Source organism: Acyrthosiphon pisum, chromosome A3, assembly GCF_005508785.2.
Source record: "Acyrthosiphon pisum isolate AL4f chromosome A3, pea_aphid_22Mar2018_4r6ur, whole genome shotgun sequence".
Lineage (NCBI taxonomy): Eukaryota > Metazoa > Arthropoda > Insecta > Hemiptera > Aphididae > Acyrthosiphon > Acyrthosiphon pisum.
Genome location: NC_042496.1, coordinates 40,551,929 through 40,574,451, shown reverse-complemented (window position 1 = coordinate 40,574,451; position 22,523 = coordinate 40,551,929). Strand labels below are relative to the sequence as shown.

The 22,523-nt window shown below is 27.3% G+C and overlaps 4 protein-coding genes across 6 annotated transcripts in view; 2 read left to right on the top strand and 2 right to left on the bottom strand.

Moving 5' to 3' along the window:
- Window positions 1-4,202: 4,202 nt before the first annotated feature.
- LOC100159245 (golgin subfamily A member 4) lies at window positions 4,203-12,743 on the bottom strand. Of its 3 annotated transcripts, none has more exons than XM_001948605.5 (16): window positions 12,566-12,743; window positions 12,414-12,504; window positions 12,240-12,352; window positions 11,986-12,177; window positions 11,763-11,918; window positions 10,172-10,240; window positions 9,878-10,103; window positions 9,748-9,782; window positions 8,364-9,645; window positions 6,945-7,075; window positions 6,704-6,847; window positions 6,576-6,620; window positions 6,367-6,479; window positions 6,165-6,297; window positions 5,207-5,296; window positions 4,203-5,140 (listed from the first exon to the last, which is right to left on the bottom strand). In XM_001948605.5, the coding sequence occupies exons 1-16, from the start codon at window positions 12,632-12,634 to the stop codon at window positions 5,120-5,122; spliced, it is 2,910 nt and encodes a 969-aa protein (XP_001948640.2). In that variant the 5' UTR covers window positions 12,635-12,743; the 3' UTR covers window positions 4,203-5,119. The 3 variants fall into 3 exon arrangements, with proteins under 3 accessions (XP_001948640.2, XP_008181437.1, XP_016658614.1); XM_008183215.3 differs by having other exon boundaries at window positions 6,373-6,479; XM_016803125.2 differs by lacking the exon at window positions 6,576-6,620.
- Window positions 12,744-13,425: 682 nt separating this feature from the next.
- LOC100165385 (ELL-associated factor 2) lies at window positions 13,426-18,227 on the top strand. The gene is made up of 6 exons (XM_001948033.5): window positions 13,426-13,586; window positions 14,011-14,245; window positions 14,316-14,534; window positions 14,662-14,800; window positions 17,753-17,933; window positions 17,998-18,227. The coding sequence occupies exons 1-6, from the start codon at window positions 13,478-13,480 to the stop codon at window positions 18,072-18,074; spliced, it is 960 nt and encodes a 319-aa protein (XP_001948068.1). The 5' UTR covers window positions 13,426-13,477; the 3' UTR covers window positions 18,075-18,227.
- Window positions 18,212-20,069, bottom strand: LOC100570788 (serine/threonine-protein phosphatase 5). Its single transcript, XM_008183216.2, has one exon. It carries the CDS (start codon window positions 19,779-19,781, stop codon window positions 18,300-18,302), a length of 1,482 nt encoding a protein of 493 aa, XP_008181438.1. The 5' UTR covers window positions 19,782-20,069; the 3' UTR covers window positions 18,212-18,299.
- A 328-nt stretch (window positions 20,070-20,397) lies between these two features.
- The window catches only part of LOC100163326 (N6-adenosine-methyltransferase non-catalytic subunit), a 5,837-nt gene continuing 3,711 nt past the window's right edge, over window positions 20,398-22,523 (top strand). The window contains exons 1-3 of the mRNA XM_001948288.5: window positions 20,398-20,694; window positions 20,770-21,066; window positions 21,278-21,451. Coding sequence (XP_001948323.1) covers window positions 20,629-20,694; window positions 20,770-21,066; window positions 21,278-21,451 — 537 coding nt within the window. The 5' untranslated portion in view covers window positions 20,398-20,628. The remainder of the gene's footprint in view (window positions 20,695-20,769; window positions 21,067-21,277; window positions 21,452-22,523) is intronic.

Below are 22,523 nucleotides of genomic sequence, written 5' to 3'. Positions count from 1 at the left end.
AGTTTAAAATACACCGTTTGTATACCTATTAATGACAAATTAAATATACATAATAATTAATATTATATATATATAATTTTCCATGTGCCTATTCATAAGGTACAGCCCGGGTACATTTTAATAAAAATATGCTTCACTTCATAATAATTAGAAATTAAATTAGTCATTATAAATATGAGGTTGTTATGAGTCAAATAGTATTCACTATCTTCGAGACTACAGATTGTCAAATACAAAATTTGTCGAAAAATTACAATGTAAATTTCATTAAAATCTGCCCCACTTTCCCCTGTATTTATGTCTTTTAATTACTTATAAATGCGTCCTCTAAATTAATAATTAATCATATTTTTATTTAAAAACATGATAGCACGATGCAGGCTTATTTTTTTGAAGAATTAACTGTTGTATTGGTTTTTAGTTTTACCAAGTGAGTTTTTTTTATAGAGTATACGCTATACCTATAGGTATACCTATAGGTGTACACTCGCATATGAACAGCTTCGAGTTTTGCTTTTCAATTGGCAGTTTTTATATCGTAGAAATTCAATTAAAAAGCACTAAATAAGTTTTTGTTCGAAAATATTTTAGTCAACTATATTTACGCGTGTATAGAAATTATACTTAATTTTATATTAAATAATTAAGTTGCAAGATTAAAAATTATGATACAGTCAACAATAAACCACAAATATAACTTTGCGGATCCTATATAGTGGAGCTCACACACAGAACGATGAGGCTTGGGAAGATTTGGCGAAGTGGGGCAACAAGAAACGAAGAGAGTAAGAGAAATCCCAGTTTCTTATTCGGTAGAGTTTGTGGGGCGAAGTAATGGCGATCCGTTTAATGAAATGCTGAAAGACAGCAGAATTTTCGCTACATGCATAATTTAAGAATGATGTATTCTTTTTTACTTTTAACGATTTATTTATTTATATATACCTACTTTGTCTATTTTTATTTTGACCACCTGAAGTTTGTATAATTTTTAGTTTAAATAATGTACCTATAATCTATTAAATGCAGTATGATAAATGCTTTATATGGTGTCCATACCTTTTTTTATACATTTTAGTAAGTGACGGGCGTCAACCAAACCTGTGCGGCGTGGAATACTTTCTTGGCGGGGGTCCACTAGTTATACTAGACCATGGTCTGCAGTACCGATTTATCATTTATGCTCCAGAAACGCCTCCTCTAAGCGAGCTTTCTATTAAACTGATGAAAACTTAGAAAAACTTAAAAACACAAATTGACAGGAGGTTGTCCAGCATGACGTGCCATATTACATACCAAGTATGTACTAAAATGTACGTTCATCTGTTCTAATTTTGTGTTGTTAGCTTAAATTTAGAGATATTTGACATATTGTCAAAATTAACTTTATTTTATACTTTTATTATTGGTTTTTTACAATATTTTAATGCATCAGCGAGTTTTGGGTAGGTACCTATGTAAAATATTAAAAAAAGTAAGTTCATTATTTTCATTTTATTTTATTTATTGACAAAAGGAAATAACCCAAATTCCCAAATAACAGATGTGTTTAGGTAGGTACTAGGTACCAATTAGCACAAATCTTTAAATATTATATAAAAATAAATACCTACGATAATATAATAATTTGCCAAGGTGCATATAACAGTAGGTTAGATGAAAAATATAATATGGTTAATAAATAATAATATACATTGTGTATTCTAATAATAGTAACAAAAACACCAGTTAAAATAATATAAGAATAAATTGGATCATACTAAATTTGACATTAATGTAGTTACATGACGTGTATCACGACGAATAATTTTAATCAGAACCATTAAGTTTTAATTAAAAGATTATACAATAGTAATATAATGAATAGTAATTTTATTACTTGTAACTTTTTTTTAGAAGTAAGGTAGTTAAGTTACTTTTAATTTTTATTAACAAGAGAACGAAATTATATTACATTATCTTACATGTGATTATGTGATGAGTAAAGTAGTTTACTATTTTAGGCAACATGATGGTTCATTCGTATTCGTAGGTATACTAGCCATAGACTTATACACATCTTTATGCCTATGGTACCAGGCTATTCATTTAACGTAAAATACTCATTATTTCTAAAACTCACCGATTTTGAAAATCATTTTTTACATAATTTTAGATTGTAATAAAACATTATTGAATAAAAGTTTGTTATTTAATATTTACACCTTTTTAAGGTTATATTTTAAATTTTAATCTTTTAAATGACAACATCAATTTGTAATTTCATATTCTTAAACAGAATATTATTCGGTAACGTCAATGACTTGTCTCACAGAGTGTCCTTCCTCTGACAAGGCGACAATGTTTTAAGTTTAGATGGCTGAAGCAGTGGACCAACAACCAAGGGCCATTCCAATATCAATACTTAAAAGTTTAAATACATTTCATTATTTAATTCGTAAGCTAGGTACCTACTTGTGAAAAATTCGATTTTAATATATCCGGAATTACTCCGAAAAATATTTTTTTTTAGAATAAAATAATACGCAAAAAAATGTTATTAAGTAAAAAAACTTAAAAATTATAACGATAAAAATAGTAAAAATATACTTTGTTTTCAAATATTGTTTTGTAATAACCTCGTAGGCGCCACTAGCCCTCTAAAACTTGGCGACCTATATATATAATAATTGAAAATGTCTCACAGAACCGTGGGGTGCTTGGTCCTCCACACCCCCTATTATTGAAATTACATAACCTTATACGTTTAAATCTACAATAATCAATACTTGAAAACTTTTTTAAACACATTTTAACACACTTCATATTAATGATAAAAACAAAATTGAAATATATATAAATAATCCTGGCCCATGGGCGTCAGGTTTTGTAAATGTCAATGGGGGCTGAACTTACTACTTTTTAGCCTTAACTTTTGCTATTATTATATTCATGAGCCCTGATTAATCTTTTCAATGTGGGCTGCGGCCCCGAAGCCCCATGCAATCGGTGCTTATGTGTATAATATTCTTTTTATTAATATATTAAGATTTTACCGAGAAAACGTATGGTAAGTTACCAGTTATACATAGTTTATCATCTATTTAAAGCTTTTTGATGTGACTGTTGGCTAAAAATTGTTCGTAAGCAATCCACCATTTTTTCCCATAGTATGTATTGTAATTCTAATCATCCATCAATTAAAAAAATAATATGTAATCATTTATAACAGATTAACATAATGACCAAAATAGTTTTATTTATAGCTTTTTTTCGGTAATTATTTCATATTTTAAAAACATAAAATTGATGGTATTTCACTATAATAATGATAGTTAGACCTAAAAAAACAAGGTGTACTAAAATAGAACTTGGGGGTGCTAAAGACCTTTTTACACCCCCACTAGTTGCGCCAATGAATGACCTACATGATTAAGTAAAAACAAAATGTTTAAAAATGTTTAGTTTTTGAATAATGAGTGTTCTTTGGTTAAAGAATTATCTGAATCTTATTGTCATATGTGATATTAGTCTTGTTAATTATTTTAAATTGTATTATAGTATTTCTCAAATGTAAATATTGACATTTGGTATACTATACCTACCTATATACTATACTATATAGGTAGGTAGTGGAATATCTTAACATTGATTTTTAATTTTTTAAAATAGCAAAAGTTTCATGTAAATATGTAGAATATTATTTAATAGTAGATCTTTGTGGTATTTACTGGAATGCATTCACAAAATTACAATCTTTTAACTGAAGTTTGCAAGAAACAGTCAAATTCGATGTAGGTAAATAATTTCATTAACTATTTAGTATTTACCATAGTTTGGTCGATCATCAATATTTACTAAAATAAAATAATAATTTATTATCCTTAACTATATAAACATTTAAAATTAGTTAAAAATAAGAAAGTTTTAATATTTTTATCAATTTATGTACTAAGTTTGAATTATTCAAAAGTAAACATAAAATACTTTTATTATTTCAGAATATTTATCAATTATCTTATAAAAATGATCTCTTTTTACAGAACAAAAACTCTATAAATGTGTATATACCTTACCTATTTTCTTTGTACCTATTTAAAAAAACAAACTAATTTTTGATTTGAATGTTTAAAGCTAATTAACGGATTAACTATAACATTTTCAGTATTATAAATAAAGAATACCACTTAAAAATCAAAAATTGGTTTGTAAAATACACAAAATTATGAAATTTTAACTATTAAAATATATTATAGTGAATAAATATGCACATGTCGTAATATATAATATGACTTATATCAATTAATCTTTTGATATTTCAGATATGTTGAATTTGATTATTCTACAACATTGTAATAATATGTACAAGTGGTATTTTTCAAGCCAATAAACCAATAACTAAAAAATTTAATATTCTTGATAACATTTTTAAATTATAAGATAATGGATATAAACTAATACATAGTCTAAGTTGTTTAAAAATTGGTATAAGAACAACTATAAATAATAATTAATATGTTTAATTAATTACTAATTCATACAATAATTGTTTGATATTGTTTGTAGATTAAAAATAAATAACAAAATAAATAATACAATCATAGGCAAAACTATACATTTTTTTAGTCACCAAAATGGTAAAATATATCAAAATTACTCTCTGCACAAAAAAAATCTGTCTTCCTTTGTTTTGTGATGATTAAATTCCAAGAATGATACCAAGCCTGTATACATTAGATTTAGATAGATGGAAATATTGTGCAGACATATTTTTTTTTATTATTATTATAAATGTTGTTATATATATCCCCCTCTGTATATTTTCTAAGAATTTACAAGGGCATGAAGTCAGACTTAACTTAACTTAGCTGACCCACAGTTTTGCCCATGAATATAATAATAAGATAACCTAACATATAATAAATACTATGTTAATAATAACATAATATAATTACCTATTTTAGTAACAATACAAAATATATAATACAAATTAAAAATTCAAATTGCTATAAAAAAAATTGCACTATGATAAAAATTGCTTATGAAAAATTATGTATGGAATGATGCTAGTGTAGTGAAGTAGGTAACAACAGTTGAGATGACAATATTACAATTATGATTTGCTTCTGAACAGTTAATATCACAGTCCTAGGGTTTTTAACTTTAAAAAAAATATTTATTCATTTTTTTTCATAAAAAATTAAAATTATTAAAATTATATATTTACCAAAGAAACTTTTTGTTCTTCTTTTTGCAGTATTGTACTCAACTGGTTAGAGTCAAATTTTACTATAGCAGCTAATACTTTGGCCAATACCTGCAGAATTATTACAAACAAAAAATAAATATTGAAAAATATGTATCATATGATTGCAAAAATGTTTATAATAATTTGAAAAAATGTATATATGTTAATAGAATGTGGGTCTTAGTTATTTTATAAATTTAAGACATATGGTCATAAGGTGTTAAATTGAAGTGCTGAAATAATTTATCCTAAACGTATCCGAGCTTTTTGCCAAGTATGCTTATGATTTCAGGGCTTGATAATATTCTAAACAATTTACAAATCTAGGACTATTTCAACAGAAATAGAAACTTAAAAAAAAGTTATTTATAGACAAAATATGTGAAATGGAAGCTATAAAATAAAGTACCTACAGCTATTTAGTAATACTTATTTTTGCCTAATAACAATTGTTTATGCTTGTTTTTAATAGTTAAATAATTTAACTATTAAAGTATCATCTGTACATAAAATATTAATTATAAGTAAGCCATGTTTTGACCTTAATAACAATAAATATATAATAGGTATAGTTTATAACTAATAGCCAGTATTAAGACATTTAAACGACAATACTATGTACAGAAAATATTAAGGGTAGGAACATGCTGAAACTTTAGAAAGAAAACCAACTTTATAATGAAAGTATATCACTAGTTTATAAAAATGTATCTGTTAACTGTTGAAAGAGGATGACAGAAATGACAAATATAGGTTTAATAATATGTTTAGCATCATTTCACAGAATCATTTTTTTTTTGTCAGAACTTTTTATGAAATCACTTCCCCCACTACATAAAAACTAAAAATTAGAAATAAAAGTTTTTTTTTGTATAGCAAAAGTAAAACAAATTTTTAGATGAATGGGCATATTTAAAATTTAAATTTTATCTCTTACCATAGGTTGCTTCCCCATCATATACTCGTATAAAATATTTCTTAAATATTCCATTTCACATCCATCTTTATTATTATCATCATTATCATCATCGTCCCCTTCATTATTTCTATGTTTATTATGAATTTCATTTCTATGGAGTAAAATAATATTATCGTATTAAAATATAGCATGAATAAAAGCCTAATATTTAATAAATTACCTGTACATTTTTTTTAATTCAGAGAGTTCTTTATTGAGTTTAGTTATTTGACGTTGAAGAGCTTCTTCTCGTTGTGAAGTGGTCTCAACATCTTGAATAATTTTTTCAAGAGTCTAACAACATAAAATTATGTTTTTATTACGTCATTAAACACATTTTTAAATGTTTAAAACAAAAAATTTAAAAAATAAAATAAAATAAAAAAGCACCTCTTCATTTTCATTATCAGCAGTCATTAATGAAAGTGCATTATGCTGCAAATAAATAAAATGAAACAAAAAATAAAAATAAACACAAAAAAATTAAAATAAAAATGATTATAAATTATTTTATTAACTTTTTGTTCATTAGTCCATTCGTTAGTTAAAGCTTCTATTTCCTCTCTGTGCTCTGTATCCATCATTTTTTTGTAGTTGTCCATTTTCTCCAACCACTTATTTTCAGTTTCTATTAGCTTATCTGTCCATTTTTTCTTTTCACTCTAAGAAAATATACTCAATTAAAAAATACTAAAAAGTAGTTAGTAATCAATAATAACTGCAATTATTAGAATATATTATTAAACTATCATCACTAACCACTTGGTAATTAGAATACTCATCCTGTAGATTTGTATATGTTTTTTTTTGTACTTCTATGCATTCTTGTAACTCCTGTATAGTTTCCTTCACTTCTGCTTTCACTGAGCGGTGTTCACTCTTTTTATAGCCTAAATAATTAAATATGATATTAATTAATAGGTACTATAAAATATATATTTATACAAAAAAATATATTATATATTATAGTAAAATTGTGGCTTTTTTAATACAGTGTTAAATATTTCATAAATGTTATTTACAAGGACAAATTAAATGGATGACAGATATTTTTTTCAATTTTTATTTTCAAAAAGAAAATGTTATGTTTAGGATATTAAAAGCCCTTTATTTTAAAACTCTCAGCTCGCACAATACCAGACGATCCTCCCGTTGTCTTAAACGTAAATAGCCACATGAGCCATTGAATAATTTATAACCAATTACAAATTGCGGTAAAAAAGTCCGAAGTAAAAAAAGACCTAGGAAAAAAATTCCGGGTAAAAAAGCCCAAGGAATAAAAAGTCCGCAGTAGATAAGTCCTAAACCTAAAAAGTTTAGGGTAAGAAAGTCAGAGGAAGTGCGCCCGCAGGATAAAAATTACTTTCAAATTATAATCTAATATTAGTTATAGCAATATTGATAATAAAGTACTTGCAGTGAAAAATTCCCAGTAGGGAGGTGGGGGCAATGGCACACTTAACAGCCCCCCTGCAGGCGCCCAAGGTTCGATGTAAAAAAGTCGTATATATATTTAACAATATTTAAAATAATAAATTTAAAAAAAAAGTTCAATGATTATAATTACTTAGTAGCATTACCTAAACAAAAAAATTGAAATTATTATTCATATAGATTATTCAATATATTATAATGAATTCTCAGTTTAGTCAAGTATTAACTTACTATTGTCATATAAATGATAAATATAATAAATTTAAAAAATAAATTCAATTGTTCTAAAATTATGATTTATCAGTATAATTAAATATCGTCATAAAAATAATATATTCAAAAAAAAAATTATAGATAGTTAAACTTAAATTAATACTAATTGGAATGTTTGATTGAGCATCACATCGTATTTTTCCTTTTACCTAATGGCTAATTATAATATGTACCAGTCTTTTTATGCCTTGGACTTTGAAACTACAGACTTGTTTACTCAGAGTTTTTCCTGTGATTTTTTTTTAGCACTTTGGCTCTCTACCACCACTTACAACCTGAAGTTCATAAATTGGAAGTAGTGCCGATGGACACTCCCTTCCCTCACACTTGCCACGTCTAGTACACAAATGTCAACCTGTTTACTTATTGTATTATATTATTGTCTAGGTATACAAATTTTAAATGTTTTAAAAAATAATAATAAAAGAAACCAATGAAAGTGTTTTTTAAGTAAATATATTTCATGCTTACTTTCTATTTCTTCTTGAAGTCGAAGTAAATCCAAGTTTCTTTTTTCTAGTTCATTATTATTTTGAGATATTAGAAGCATTATACCTTCATTATATTTTTCAATTTCAATTTTAAAACAATCTAAACTTTGAACACAGTCAGATTTTAATATTAAATATGCATTTTGAATTACTTCTAACTTTTGTTTTGTTTCAGTCAAATTATTATGATACAACTTAATTTTAGATGAGTACTCAGCCTTCAAATGTTCTATATGTTTGACAAATATCAATGAACACTCTTTCAATTGCTCTTCTGCAAAGGACTTAAGATTTCCAAAATCAACTTTAATTTTTTTTAGCATATCTTGGAAGGTCTGGAGCATTTTTTGTCGTTCTTTTTTTAAATAAGCATTTTCTTCTGTAAGAAGATTATAATCTTTAATTACAGACTCGATACTGCGTTCTTCAGAAATTTTAATTAATTTATCTTGATTTAATTGACATAACATTTCTTTATTTAAGTTATTTAATTTCTCAATTTCTAATTGATTTTCATCCATTTTTGTTTTCATAGAATCGATAACAATTTCTTTTTCTTTTTGTAACAATTTAATAGTATCTTGTAACTCATCATTTGATTTTTTGTAATTAAATATTGTCATCTTTAATTCTTCTTCAGATTCCATAAGGCTTTTATTTTTAAAACTAATTTCATCAATATGAGTTTGAAGATCTAAGTTTTTTTTTTCATTCTCTTTTAAGGTATGTTGTAATAATTCTAATTTATTTTTAAAATGAGAAATTTCTTCTGATTTCAGTTTTAATTCTTCTATACATCTATTCTGTTCATCCACACGAATCAATTCATTTTCTTTGACAAGTTTTTTAGATTGGAGAATTTGATTTTTTAAATCATGTATTTCATTTTTATTTTTTTCGTAATCTTGTTTAACTTTCTCCATTTCCTTTAGTTTAACTGTTAAATTTTTAATTACTAGTGATTTTTCACCAATTTCTTTTAAAAATGTATCGATTTTCTTTGAAGATGAAATCTTAATGTCATTTAAATTCTGTTCTAAGCTAGAGATAACTGATTTATAATCGTTTTCTTTATTCTTTAAAACTTCCTCCATCGAAATATTTTTTTGCTCTTGTACTTCACAGCGTTGTTCCAAAGCTTTTAATTGATTCTTCAGCTCTTTCACTTCATTTTCTTTAAACTCAAATGCTGAAGACATTTCACCTTCTAGCTCATTAAGTTGCTTAGTTATTTCTTCTTGAACATTCTGGTTTATATTAATCTAACCATGAAATAATACATAATAATAAATTTAAAATAAATAAAACAAATCTGATAAAATAAGATATATGTAATTAGTGGAAGGAGAAATATTTTTCTATACCTGATATGAATTAGTAGACAAATGACTAGCTTTTTCTGGAAATTAGAATTAATTAAGTTTATAAAATTACAAGAATGATTAGATAAATTTACATTTTAGTTTATAAATACACAAATTATTTAACACTAACCTTTTAATAATATTTGATTTTCCATTTGTAGTCCATTTATGGTTTTCTCTAATTTTTTTATTTGGTCTTCTTTGGTTTCAAGTTCTTTATGGATTGCCATTTTATTTTCGGCTAAACTTAGCAAAGTAGTCTCTTCGCTTTTTTTTAACAACTCAATTTGGTTTTCTAGTGATGCACATTCTGCTTTTGTTGAAGATAATTCATCATTCAATCGTTCACACTTAGCCTAAATGTATATCATCTTTAATTTTGTAATTTGTATTTATTGTTATTAAAAAAAAATGAAATGTGTACCAATAAATCACCAGATAAAATAGAAGTTGATTCACACTCGTCAGAACTATTTTTCCTTAGCAAATCGATCTAAAAAAATCATTTTTTTAAAATACAGTTAATACCAAACACTGAATTAATTACACTAATGTTGATAACTACTACTTTTATCAGTTTATTTTTAATTACAAGTCTAATTTTGATTATAACATTAGAACCTGCACAATTAAATGAACCATTATATCTATACTATATAAGTTAAAATCAACTATAAACCCTTTTTTTTTTATTAAATATTATATACCTTAATTTATATAACGGAAAATTAAAAATTAAATATAATTTTAATGTACTAGCAATAAATTGACATAAATTTTTATATATTTTGGAGTACATATTAAAAAATGGTAAACAATTGTTTGATTGTAGAAATGGTTAAAAAATGATTTAATATATTGACAATTTAATTGACAATCTAACATTTCTTAATGCTAAGACTTCCAAGTCTTGTTTATAACTTTATAAGAGATCAAATTTATGGTAATTGGAAAAAAAAGTCCCGACAAAATGAATGAAAATATGTCAAAATTGAAGTATAAATATGTTAAAATTGTATTGAAAAATACATTTAAGTTACATAAAAGATCATATAATATCATAAAAATAGAAGGGTGCTTACACAGCTATATAGTGTATAATATATTATAATATATGATATTAATTATCAAGTTCCTTAATGAAGATCATATTTTTGGTTTTTAGTTATAATTTAGTAATTTACTATTTTTTTTTAGTGTAATGATAATATGGTATATATCAAATTGTATAAATATAAAAAGTTTCATATTATAAATTATTCATCATAAATTGAAAGGTAATAAGCAGAGGTAATTAAAAAAAAAATTAGTTTGTTATAATAGTTATTCAGGATAATAGTTATTCTGGATGGTTTTTCAAATATAGTAGACTAATAAATATATACGAAATTACTACAGATACTTATAATTTGAACTTTGATTAGGAACATTACATAAAAACCAAACTTTTTTTGGTTTAATAATAGGTTATATGTATACCTATTAACAGGCCTTTTTAACAGCCGTAAGTCATAACATAAGAAAGAGGTGTACCTATCTAATTATAATATTACATTTTTATTATTTTATAGTATTATTCTTATAATCATATAGTTACTATAATTGTATTTATTATTGACTATTATATTAAATTTTATTATTTTAAACTTGTATTAATTTAAATTTTATCATTTAAGTAAGTAATTAAAATTTGTTTTAATATTATATGATTTTTTATGTAACTTTAATGTATATTTCAATGCAATTTTATCATATTTATACTTCAGTTTTGATATATTTTCAATCATTTTTATCAGGATTTTTTTACTAGTGTAGACATTTTCTTTATGTGATTCCAAATTATTTATATGTAGAATATACAGTATGTATCATGAATATCTTCTTGGGAATTTTACATTGAAATTACATTTGAATATAACCACAAAACATTCTGTACTTATAACAAATGTTATAAGTACATCTATATGTATATCTATTTGTTGATATTCTTATCAAAATCTAATATAATTTTTTACTTTGGTATTAAGAGTAGATATTATATGATCTCTTTCTTCTATATCATTTCTTAATGCATCTTCCATATGGGCCTTGGCAGCTTGTTCCAAGGTACACTGTTCTTTAAGTTCTGCAATCCTTTGAAGTAGTTTATCTTGAGCTTTAGTCATAGTAATCTGAAAATATAATAAAAAATCAAATTATGAAACATAAAATACATTTAAGTATCTTGATTTACATTACTTTATCTTTATCGTGTATGGTAACTGTTTGTTTGAATTTATCAGCTAATTCAGTATACTTAAACTTATGTTTATGGTAGCGACCGTGAAGTTTTTTATAAGCGGCATATAAATTTTCTTTTGTAATTTCATTTGCATACTCAGACACAACACTTACACTATCATCTATTTCACTAGCTGATTCAATATCGGTCTAAAATAAAACTTTATTAATTGCATATGGCTATTGAAAAGTAGTTACATATACCAACATACATGAAATGAAAGATGATCATTCACTAGTGATGAGGAAGATTGGCTGAATTTACCGAGATCAACAGTAGTACTTTCACTGACGACAACACGAGCTGGAGAATTCTTAGGCGTTTCTACAAATTAAAACCAAAAAAAATGATTTTGAAATGTTCATTTTAATTTTTTTGAAATTACCTTCAATGTCATCATTGATACAAAATTGAGAATCTTCCATCCCTGGATTCAATGGAGATATTGTAGAAAAGCCACTCCAAGTTGGGCGATTCTAAATTATACACAAAAATACCAAAATTAAAACAGATTTTTATTTAAAACTATGGTCTTACTTGTGGTACAGAATTTGGTGTTTTTGGTTCATCGTTTTTCCCAATGGATCCTTTTAGCCTTTTGAACATTCTTGATAAAAGATTCAGCTACCTTAAAAGACTATCTTTAAGTCGTTTAATAACGACAACTCTGATCGTAGACCGTAGTTATTAAAATGTAATGTAGCAAATATGTCTTATCAGTTATCGTTATCTTGTTATCCATATTCATGTTATCATTTATTACTATTTTGACATGTCACCATTGATAACAAATATAATATAATATAATATTATTATACTTTTCTATGATCATAGAACAATGATAAGCCCCCCAAAAATGTCCATAGCCCTCCCAAACATTTCCTAGATTTTGCTTATTCAATATTATCAAAGTAAGGCCCTATCAGCCCCCCCAAATCTCAAACGCTATTTGCGCCTATTTAAGCCTCCCCGCTCACATTGGTGTTAATAATGTTGGCCCCCCCTTTGAAATTTTTATGGATTTCCACCCATGTGTGGATAGTGGTCGGATACTTATTTAAAGTGGTTGCTTCATAGGAAAAAAAGTTCACGCCGAACCGAGGCAAACGTAATTACTAATTTCCGAGGCCGTTCCCGTGACTGATAACAGTTATCTAACGAGCAGGCTGTCGCGTATTAATTTGATATATAGAATTTCTACGTCAAATGTTGCTGATACTCTCCGTTCCGTGCGTACCGCAACGTTCCCCGGATAACGGACGCCTGGATACGACCAGTGCTGATGTTATCAATAGCACCGTGTCCGTTCCGTATTGTCGCGAAACGTTTAGGCGATTCCGCATAACGACTAGTGACATATTCGGTGAATGGAGATTGTAGAATCGTTCACTGAACTGATTTAGTGATTTGTTCATTTCAACTCTTTCGTTTGTAAACGACACGTATCTAATGGATGATGAATTATTCGATTCACTGGAATCATTCGGAAGCGAGCCAGCCGAACTTAAACTCGGCTCGACGTTTTCGGGAAAAGGTCCTGGATTCCATACGTTACGATGTAAGTAAATGTTTATAAATATTGAATTGATACCTTCAACAATACTAACTAATAGGTAACTATTTCCTATTAACGTTATTTGGGATTAATTGTAATTCCAGTTGAATTTATTTAATCCCAGACTCGAATGCCCTTGTAGTATGTTTAAAATATCATATCTGCAACTAATGCAAATAAAAGCTTTGCGACAAAAAAATTATTATGCAAACTGAATGCACAATGCCAATGCGTATGGATCAGATTATAATGAATATTCATTGTTACGTGTACTACAATGTTCATGATTTTAAAAATTACTTCACTGATCAAAAACAAATTTCTATAATACGTATAACTTATATTATTACGTCTAGAGATTTTTAATTAAAATGTATTTTATAAATGTATGAACCCATCTCACAACACTCAAATAAATCATTTTCAGATGATTTTAAACCTGCAAGTGTAGATATAAACAAACCAGCTAGTGTTGATATAAGTTCGGCAAATCGTGAAGTCACAGTTTCATTACCCAACTTTGATGGTGCTGGTGCAGCACACACAGTGTATAAAGGGTCTCACAAAGATTACACAAAAGAATGTGTTCTCATTATAGACCATACGACTGGAGAAATAACATTAGAAAAACTCACCACTAATGTACAACTCAAATCAACGAGGTAAATATTGGATATAATTTATTAAAGTTTCAATAAATATTGATATCTAACATATATATACAATTTTCAGAAATGCGGTTGAGAAACCACAAAAACCTGTAGTACAGATTAATCCAGTATTGTCTGAAAAAAATAGGACGGCTACTGTAGATAAACGATTGAAAGGCAAGATACAACAAAAAAAACAAGTTAAAAAATCTCCCAAAAAAGCTTCTCAGTCACCCAAAGTGGCAAATTTGTCACCACCAAATAATGCTCAACATATGAATAAATCGCCGCAATTTTTCATGTAATTATGATGCATATTATGAGTATAATAATAGTAATTTGAATAATATATTTATATTATTTAGTTATGACTGATTAAAAAAAAATAAGTGATTGTTCTTATTAAAGTTGAATTTCTTTTATTAAAGGTCGGAATCTCCAAAGTCTTCCAGTCTTCCATTACTAAATGATGATGATTGCTCAATGACTGGGTTCGATTCCCAAGCACATCCCAGTTTTTCGTTATCTGATATCAAAACGGACATTAAGACAGAGATTAAAACAGAAGTAAGTTTTTATTTAAAATTAACTTAGTTGATACAGTAATAATACAATAATACTACAAATACTTTAAAAAAAAATGTAGTGTTATATTTTCACAATTTTTCAGACTATATTTTTAAATCTTAAACGTAATCATTAAAATGATGTCAGAACACTATTTGTTTTATATCTGACCCCAGAATAACATAGATTATTTGCGTTCACTAGAACCAATATTCCGTTGTTGACTTTAATATTAGAGTGAATTAACTTATTATCAAACTTAATGTTAGGTACATTATATTTTTTATTATATTTTAATTGTTATGAAGTTATTAGAATGTAACATATTGCAATTGTAAAATGCTCACATATCACAGAAAAATTTAAATATTGTTAAAAATGCCAACATACAAATCCAGATGATGGTCTTAACTTAAAATTTTACGATAGGCCAATTCACTCTAATATTAAAACTAAAATTTAACAAAGATTTGTCCTACAGAACAAAAATTTGTCAAGTGGCGCAAGAATCAAAGAGAGAAAACAAATAGCGTCCTAACATTATCCTAATCTATATTATTCAAATAATACTTAATTAACTGCTATACACTTTTATGGTATTCATAATATTAGTTTATTTCATGAATAAATAAGTCTGAATAAAATTTTAAATATTTATAAATTAGATACACACTACTGGTTTCCGTTAATGAATTGTTTGATCTCAATGGCATATAATATTACTATCAATTGCAATGTTATATTTTTATCACAATGATTTTTTAATTTTAAATAGCCACAGTATGTGAATTCAATCTGCAGTTTTAAATTAGAGAATCTCTTGGATAGTATATAAGTATTGGTATATATCGTGGCTTAAGTATTTTAGTGAATTTTTAATTACTAAACTAGTGTTGGTTTTCAGCTGTGTTGATACTATATTCTGCTAAGTGCTAAATATTAAAGTTATCTCTACCAAAAGCACTTTAAGACGACACAGACATTTGTTGTCTCAATCTTACAAGTGTGTAACATAGCAAATTTTACGTTCAGCAAATCACTTTTAGCTCTGTTATTTTAAAAATTAGAGTGAATTGACCTCTTATAAAATTTAAAGGGAAGATTACCTAGGACATCTCTAAGGCTTTTTGCTATATTTTAATTTTAAAGGGGGTTACAAGTATTTTAAGATATGTAAATAATTTACAATTTTAAAAATCAAAACAACATTGTATTTGCTCATTTTATATATTTTTTCTTATACATAAAGTTTACAATACTTTTTCGACAATTTATATTGTTAAGTTGTGGCTATTTAAAAATAAGATTTCTGTATTTATTATAGTTAATGATCCGCTTCGTTATACACATGTCTTAATGTCTATGATTTGTTGATACTGCTCACCTATTGCTGGGTTGCATAAACAATTTATTAAATTTAATGATTCACTAAAAATTGAATGGACCAATTGTGGGCCACTAAATCTTGTTCAAGGGACAATTAGCTCACTATTGATTAATTTAATGTTTTGTGCAACCCGGCATTTCTTCTATTTTTTAAAGCAGTGCTTCAGGTCATAGAATGTCAAGTTAATGGATCTGTCACATTTGTCTTAAATTTTCTTGTACCGACCCTAAATAAGTTATATTTAACATAGATTTCTCTTTGTAAAAAGAAAATGTTGTAAAAATATGTACTTCAAACACTCATAAAAATTTAATTTGACTTTCTTGTGGACATTTTTTTTTTTTGATAAAGGTAGACAAACTTATGAGGAATCTTGTATGACATTTTTAAATCTTGGATTTAAAAAAAAAAATTACTGGATTTTTAATAATTACTACGCATTATTTTAACAATATGGGTTTTTCCTGGCACTTTTGAAAATTACTGGGAACTTGGAAGTTTGACTTTCCAAAAATACAAACTAGATTCAATTTCCCAGTGGAAAATATACTGAAGTTGAAAATCGAAACATTATTTAGACTACCTATCGTGTAAACAGACAAAAAAAAGAAAAAAGAAAAAACATATTGTATTATCAATACATTCATCACTCCATTTAGAATCTAAAAGGTTATTTAATGTACTAGGATGTCCTGTATGTTTGACTTCTTTCACTTCCTTCCATATCTTACTAAACCTTTCACACCACTCAAAAACTTGGTGTGCCACATAGTATCCTTCCTATTCATTTCAGTTAACAATTTATAACATTCCGTCAAAGATTTATTTATACAATTTATATATTTTGTAAAACATTTAAATTTTTATCTTTGATATTTATAGTCTAGAATATTATACTATGGTGGTCCAATTCAAAAATTGTAAAATAATTACAATACCACCCGATGCTTTGGAATCTTTTCAAACAGTTATCCCATTTTTTTTAATTAGCAACACCTGGTATATTACCAGGTATTATTATTTTTTTTATTTACCTAGCTAAAATTGTTTTTTCAATTAGGACTGTTATCAAAATTGTTACAATAATTTTTTTATGTAACATAGATTTCTCATAGATTTACAAAAATGAAAATATAACAGTTTTTCTAAAGGCATACCATAAAATATATTTTTTTATCTTTATTACTGTTTTATCCACAACAAATAGGAAAAACTAAATATAATTTATATATATGTTTCTTTTTATTAAACATATTTTTACAACACAATTTGAACAATTCTTATCAATTGTACAAAGTGATTTTTTGATATATATATTTTTTAAGGAATTTGTAGCTGTCTGGTCTTTAGGTACTTGAGATTGAAAAATAAAAAATTAAAAAAAATTATAAAATTACTTTTACGTATATCCAAAAAAATTTCAAAATATTTAATTAAGTACTATTTTTTATGAATTAGATGCATTAAACAAAATTCAAGTATTGAAAAATATTTTATAAAATTATTTTTTTGTATCATATAATGTTGGACATTTTGTTACTAATTAATTATTTTTAATTTTACAGTCCTATGACGATTTGGTCCCTGCAGCTAGAAGTTTAGAACTTAGCGAATCATCTAGTGATTCTGGATCAAGTAGTTCATCAGATAGTGACAGTGATGATTCAACAACACCTCCTCCACCTGTTTCTCAAAAAACTGTTGAAAAACACCCTTCACCCATTTTTAATTCTCCAAACACTAATGGTATTTAAATTTATTTAAATTTTTTTCTTAAATTTCTTATTTATACATACATATTTTACTCTAGGCTTTAAAGGTCGTCTAGTAGATCCAGGACGTATTTTAGATGAAGATCTTCAACTTTCCGAAACGGATTCAGACTGACTGCCATTTTGCGGCGATTTAATAAAATACCAAATACCCCAAATCGGAGCCGTTCAGTCGTGCGTCAACAATAAAAAAAATTCTTATGATTATGTATTTTTAAACCTACTTAAATCTCTTTTGATTAAAAATAAAAATAATTACAAAAATGTACTTTATTTTGAGTAAGGCAAACAAATCAACAAGAATAACTTGTATATAAATTACAAAAAAAGTTTCATTCGGCTAACAGAATAAGTTTACTAAAGAGTTTGCATACATTAATGGTTTCACAGGTGGATGAGGTACAGCAGTATATGTTGTAAACTTTGGCTTGAGGCATTGTCCCTCGAGTGTGATAAATGCTCCTTTGTTACCCATTGTGTCACAATAATTTGGAGCAGAAAACACAGTGATACACTTGGAATCATGTGCTTCTTCATAGCCGTTAGCTTTGACCTCGTGGCTACGGATAATATAATCTAAGTTGTTAAGTTCAACAAATGTTTTGGTAACATCAGGTCCAAATTGTACTCCAACACCACGTTTACTAGGAGAACGTCCTGGAGCATCTTGAGGATCTGACCATAGCATGTCACACATTAGTCCTTCTTCTGGTGGTTGCCTATTTCGGTAAATATTTTCAATATCCTTTAGTGTAACATTATCTTTGGAAAACAAACCACCGTGCATGACTAGAACACGTCTGTTGATGCAGTGGGCAAGTGGAAGCCAGTTGTAAACCTCTGTGAAAAGGTTAGCCATTTCGACTGAATATTTAGACTTTACCTCGCCTTCAAATCCATACATTCTATTCATAGTAACGCTTTCATGGTTACCGCGAGACATAAAGAATTTATCAGGAAAGAGAAGTTTGAATCCAAACAACGTAAAAATACATTCAACCGAAAATGATCCTCGGTCGACAAAATCTCCATTAAACAAATAAGGATTTGTGTCTGATGGTAAACCGTTCAATTCAAATATGTTCAACAGATCGTAGTACTGGCCATGAATATCGCCACATACAGTAAATTTCTCATCAGACTTAATATTTATGTGAACAAGAGTTGGTTGTTTTTCTAAATATTTTTTAACATCCAACAGTATCTTGTAAGCGTGTTTTTTATGCAACTTACCCTGTTCTCGGTAAGTCTTGATGAGTTCTTTCATGAACTCGAGTGTGACTTTACCGTCATTTAAACACGGTCCGCTATAATCATTTTCGATGTTCATCGATTCAATGTCTATTTGTTCGGAAACGCTTTTAGTATCTTCTACGGATATAGCTTTTTCAAAGGCCAACCGCTTGACCAGTTTGTTGCATTCGGCGTACTTGACTTTGGCGTCCTTGTCGTTGGGCAACGCCTTCACGACCACCTCGTAGTCTTTAAGCGCTTCCTTGAACTTACCGAGCGACATATATGCCGTGGCACGGCGATAATACCCCTTTAAGTACTTGGGATCGAGCTGTATAGCTTTGGACGCGTCGGCCAAGGCGTAACCGTATGCTTCGGTTTTGGAATGAGCGAAGCTGCGGTTTGCATAGTACGCAGCGAAATTGTGAGGTTTCGTCGACGAACTTTCGCACATCGCAATTGCTTTGGAATAGTAATCGATGGCATCTGCATAACGTTTGGCGGAGAAATGAACATTCGCTTCTTCTTTCATCCGCTCGGCATGGGTGATGTCCGCTTCGCGATAGTCCAACTTGCATTCGCCGTTCATTTCGGTAAATTTTATACAACAAAACTAAAAGGAACAAATTAATAATTCAAACACACAAATTCGGGTTCAAAAAAAAAAAATTTTAATACAATTATTATTAACTAGTCGGGAACTTAAATGCGAAAAATTGGTAATTTTAAGCGAGAATAAAATTGTATTTTGTTTATTTATTAATAAAAAAAAATTACAGACTTATAGAAGAGTACTACTACAGTGTGTTCGTGATAATCACGTGATATATACTTATCAAAATACTAACTTTATAATGGATGATATTTTATTAATAACGAAAACATTTTTATCTCGTAGAGAATAATATGAATAATTTGTTTAACGAAAACAACTTGATGGCCAATGCAAACATTTACATTTTTTTTTGCAAATAACTTTGGGATACAATTTTAAATAATTTTTGAAAAATCTCAACTTGGAATTAGGTTGGCAATTATTATCTAAGCAACTTCACGATAAACGGAAAATCAATGGGCGGGAAGGTTGCCGGGGGGTAACTATACGCGGTAAACACGTGATAAATACAAATAAAATAAATTATTATAAATATATAAAAATATATAATATAGATATTAGATAATAGATTATATGTAATCACTTTTATCTTTTTCTGTATTCTCAAATTTCGATTTTCGAGTCCGAGACTACAACTCTGTCGAGAGTGGTCTGTGGAGGTTGAAAGTCTATTATAATTTATTTCATATTAATTGAAGTTTTTTAAAACTTCATTCATTGTTGTTTTAATTTCTACGATTTTTCTATAAGTTATATTCTTTATTGCTAACGACAATTCTTTCATTTATTTTGTCTTCAGTTCGAAACAGAATTGGCAATCATGAGTGAAACATTGAAAATGTTAAAAGAACAATCTAAAATAAGGAAAAAGTTATTGGCCAAAACGGTAAACTAAACGAGGATTTAATTAAAAAATATATATACCTACGTAATGTATTTTTTTTTTAATTGTTATTTTCAGTTGGGATTTTCTGATGTTCAACAGTTACGAAGAGCTTTGAATACTCACAGGGAGGCCACACCAATGAGTTCCGTCCGTAAAGTAGTAAATAAATGTAATGCCCAACCAAAGAGTCCAGAACATACATACAATGATTCATCAACATTTCTCAAAGGTACACAGTCATCTAATCCACACAATGATTATTGTCAACATTTTGTTGATACTGGTCAACGTCCACAAAATTTTATTAGAGATGTTGGTCTTACTGACAGATTTGAAGAGTACCCTAAGCTAAGGGAGTTGATTCGCCTAAAGGTATTAATATATTATATATTATATTGGAAATTTTAAAGAATTAAGAAGTTGATATAACATAAACTTATTAAATTGTTTATTTATGTCAGAAATTAATACTTATAGGTTTTAAAATAGCTGTACCTATTCCATATTGTTTTCTAATCAAACAATTATTTTATACATTTCTTAAAAATATTTGTTTTATCTACATACTTTGAATTTTGAATAGGATGAACTTATACAACAAACGGCTACTCCTCCAATGTTTCTGAAATGTGACCTTAGCACATTTAATTTAAAATCATTGAACCAAAAATTTGATGTCATACTTGTCGAGCCTCCACTTGAAGAATATCAACGAACCCTGGGTTTAACCAATACAAAATTATGGAATTGGAAACAGGTTAGTCTTCTTAATAAATACAACACTTTAAATAATAACCTCCTGGAACTATAATTCTTATTTATGAACAAATAATATGCCCATGATAATATAGGATTCATCTAAGTAGTAGTAGAGTATCTATTAATATATAATAGCATACTATATAGTAGTACATAGTAGTACTATATACTCCATATAGACCAACAACGATAGCCTCAAAATAAATTTACTTTGATGTCTTTTCGTGAACTGTTTTACTATTTGGTTAAGATTGAGGTTAATATCATTGATGTATAAATTAAACGTAAGTACTTATTAGTTAATTTGTTGAGAGGAGTCCCCGAGATGCACTTTCTCTCAAAACTTCATGCCTTAAAGTAAAATAAAAGGTACTTTCCTGTTATACGATACTACAGCTGCTTATCGCGACTACCACCCAAGACTACCTCCGTTATCACGACTACCGCACTTATTTTGTGAAACATCACAATCCTGTTATCTAAGACTACCAAAATGATACTTTCCTATTATACGAGACTACCTTATTTTTCTTGCCTTCTTTGATATATTTTTTAATAATATGTATCGTGGGTATGGCTAGAATGAAATAAAGAAAAATTTTAAATATGCATAGTAATTATTTGTTATGTATTTTACACGCTACCTACACTCAAAAGTGCCAAATTTGGCGCGGCGTAGGTACGGAAAACAATAAAATAATAAATAATTTGTGTATCATAAGTAGGGCTGTGAATTTATAGGAAAGTGCATTTTTTTTTTGGTGATTGTAAAACATAGCTTTGTAAGTACATAATTTGAATTATGTAACTACAAATCCATCTATGAAACTTTTATTTTGCATATTTTTGCATTTTTTTACGTTTTAAATTTTTTAGGTAATTTTTTCGCATTTTTAGGTCATATTTTGCTTTTTTAGTTCATTTTCCAATATTTTTAATCAAATTCCGTCAATTGACTTGTTTGAAAACATTTTTTTTTATTTTACACAGGCTGTATATATTATGTCAAATTTATATTTTATTAAATAATATTTTATATAAGTCACACAAGCTATATACGGGTTAGGTAA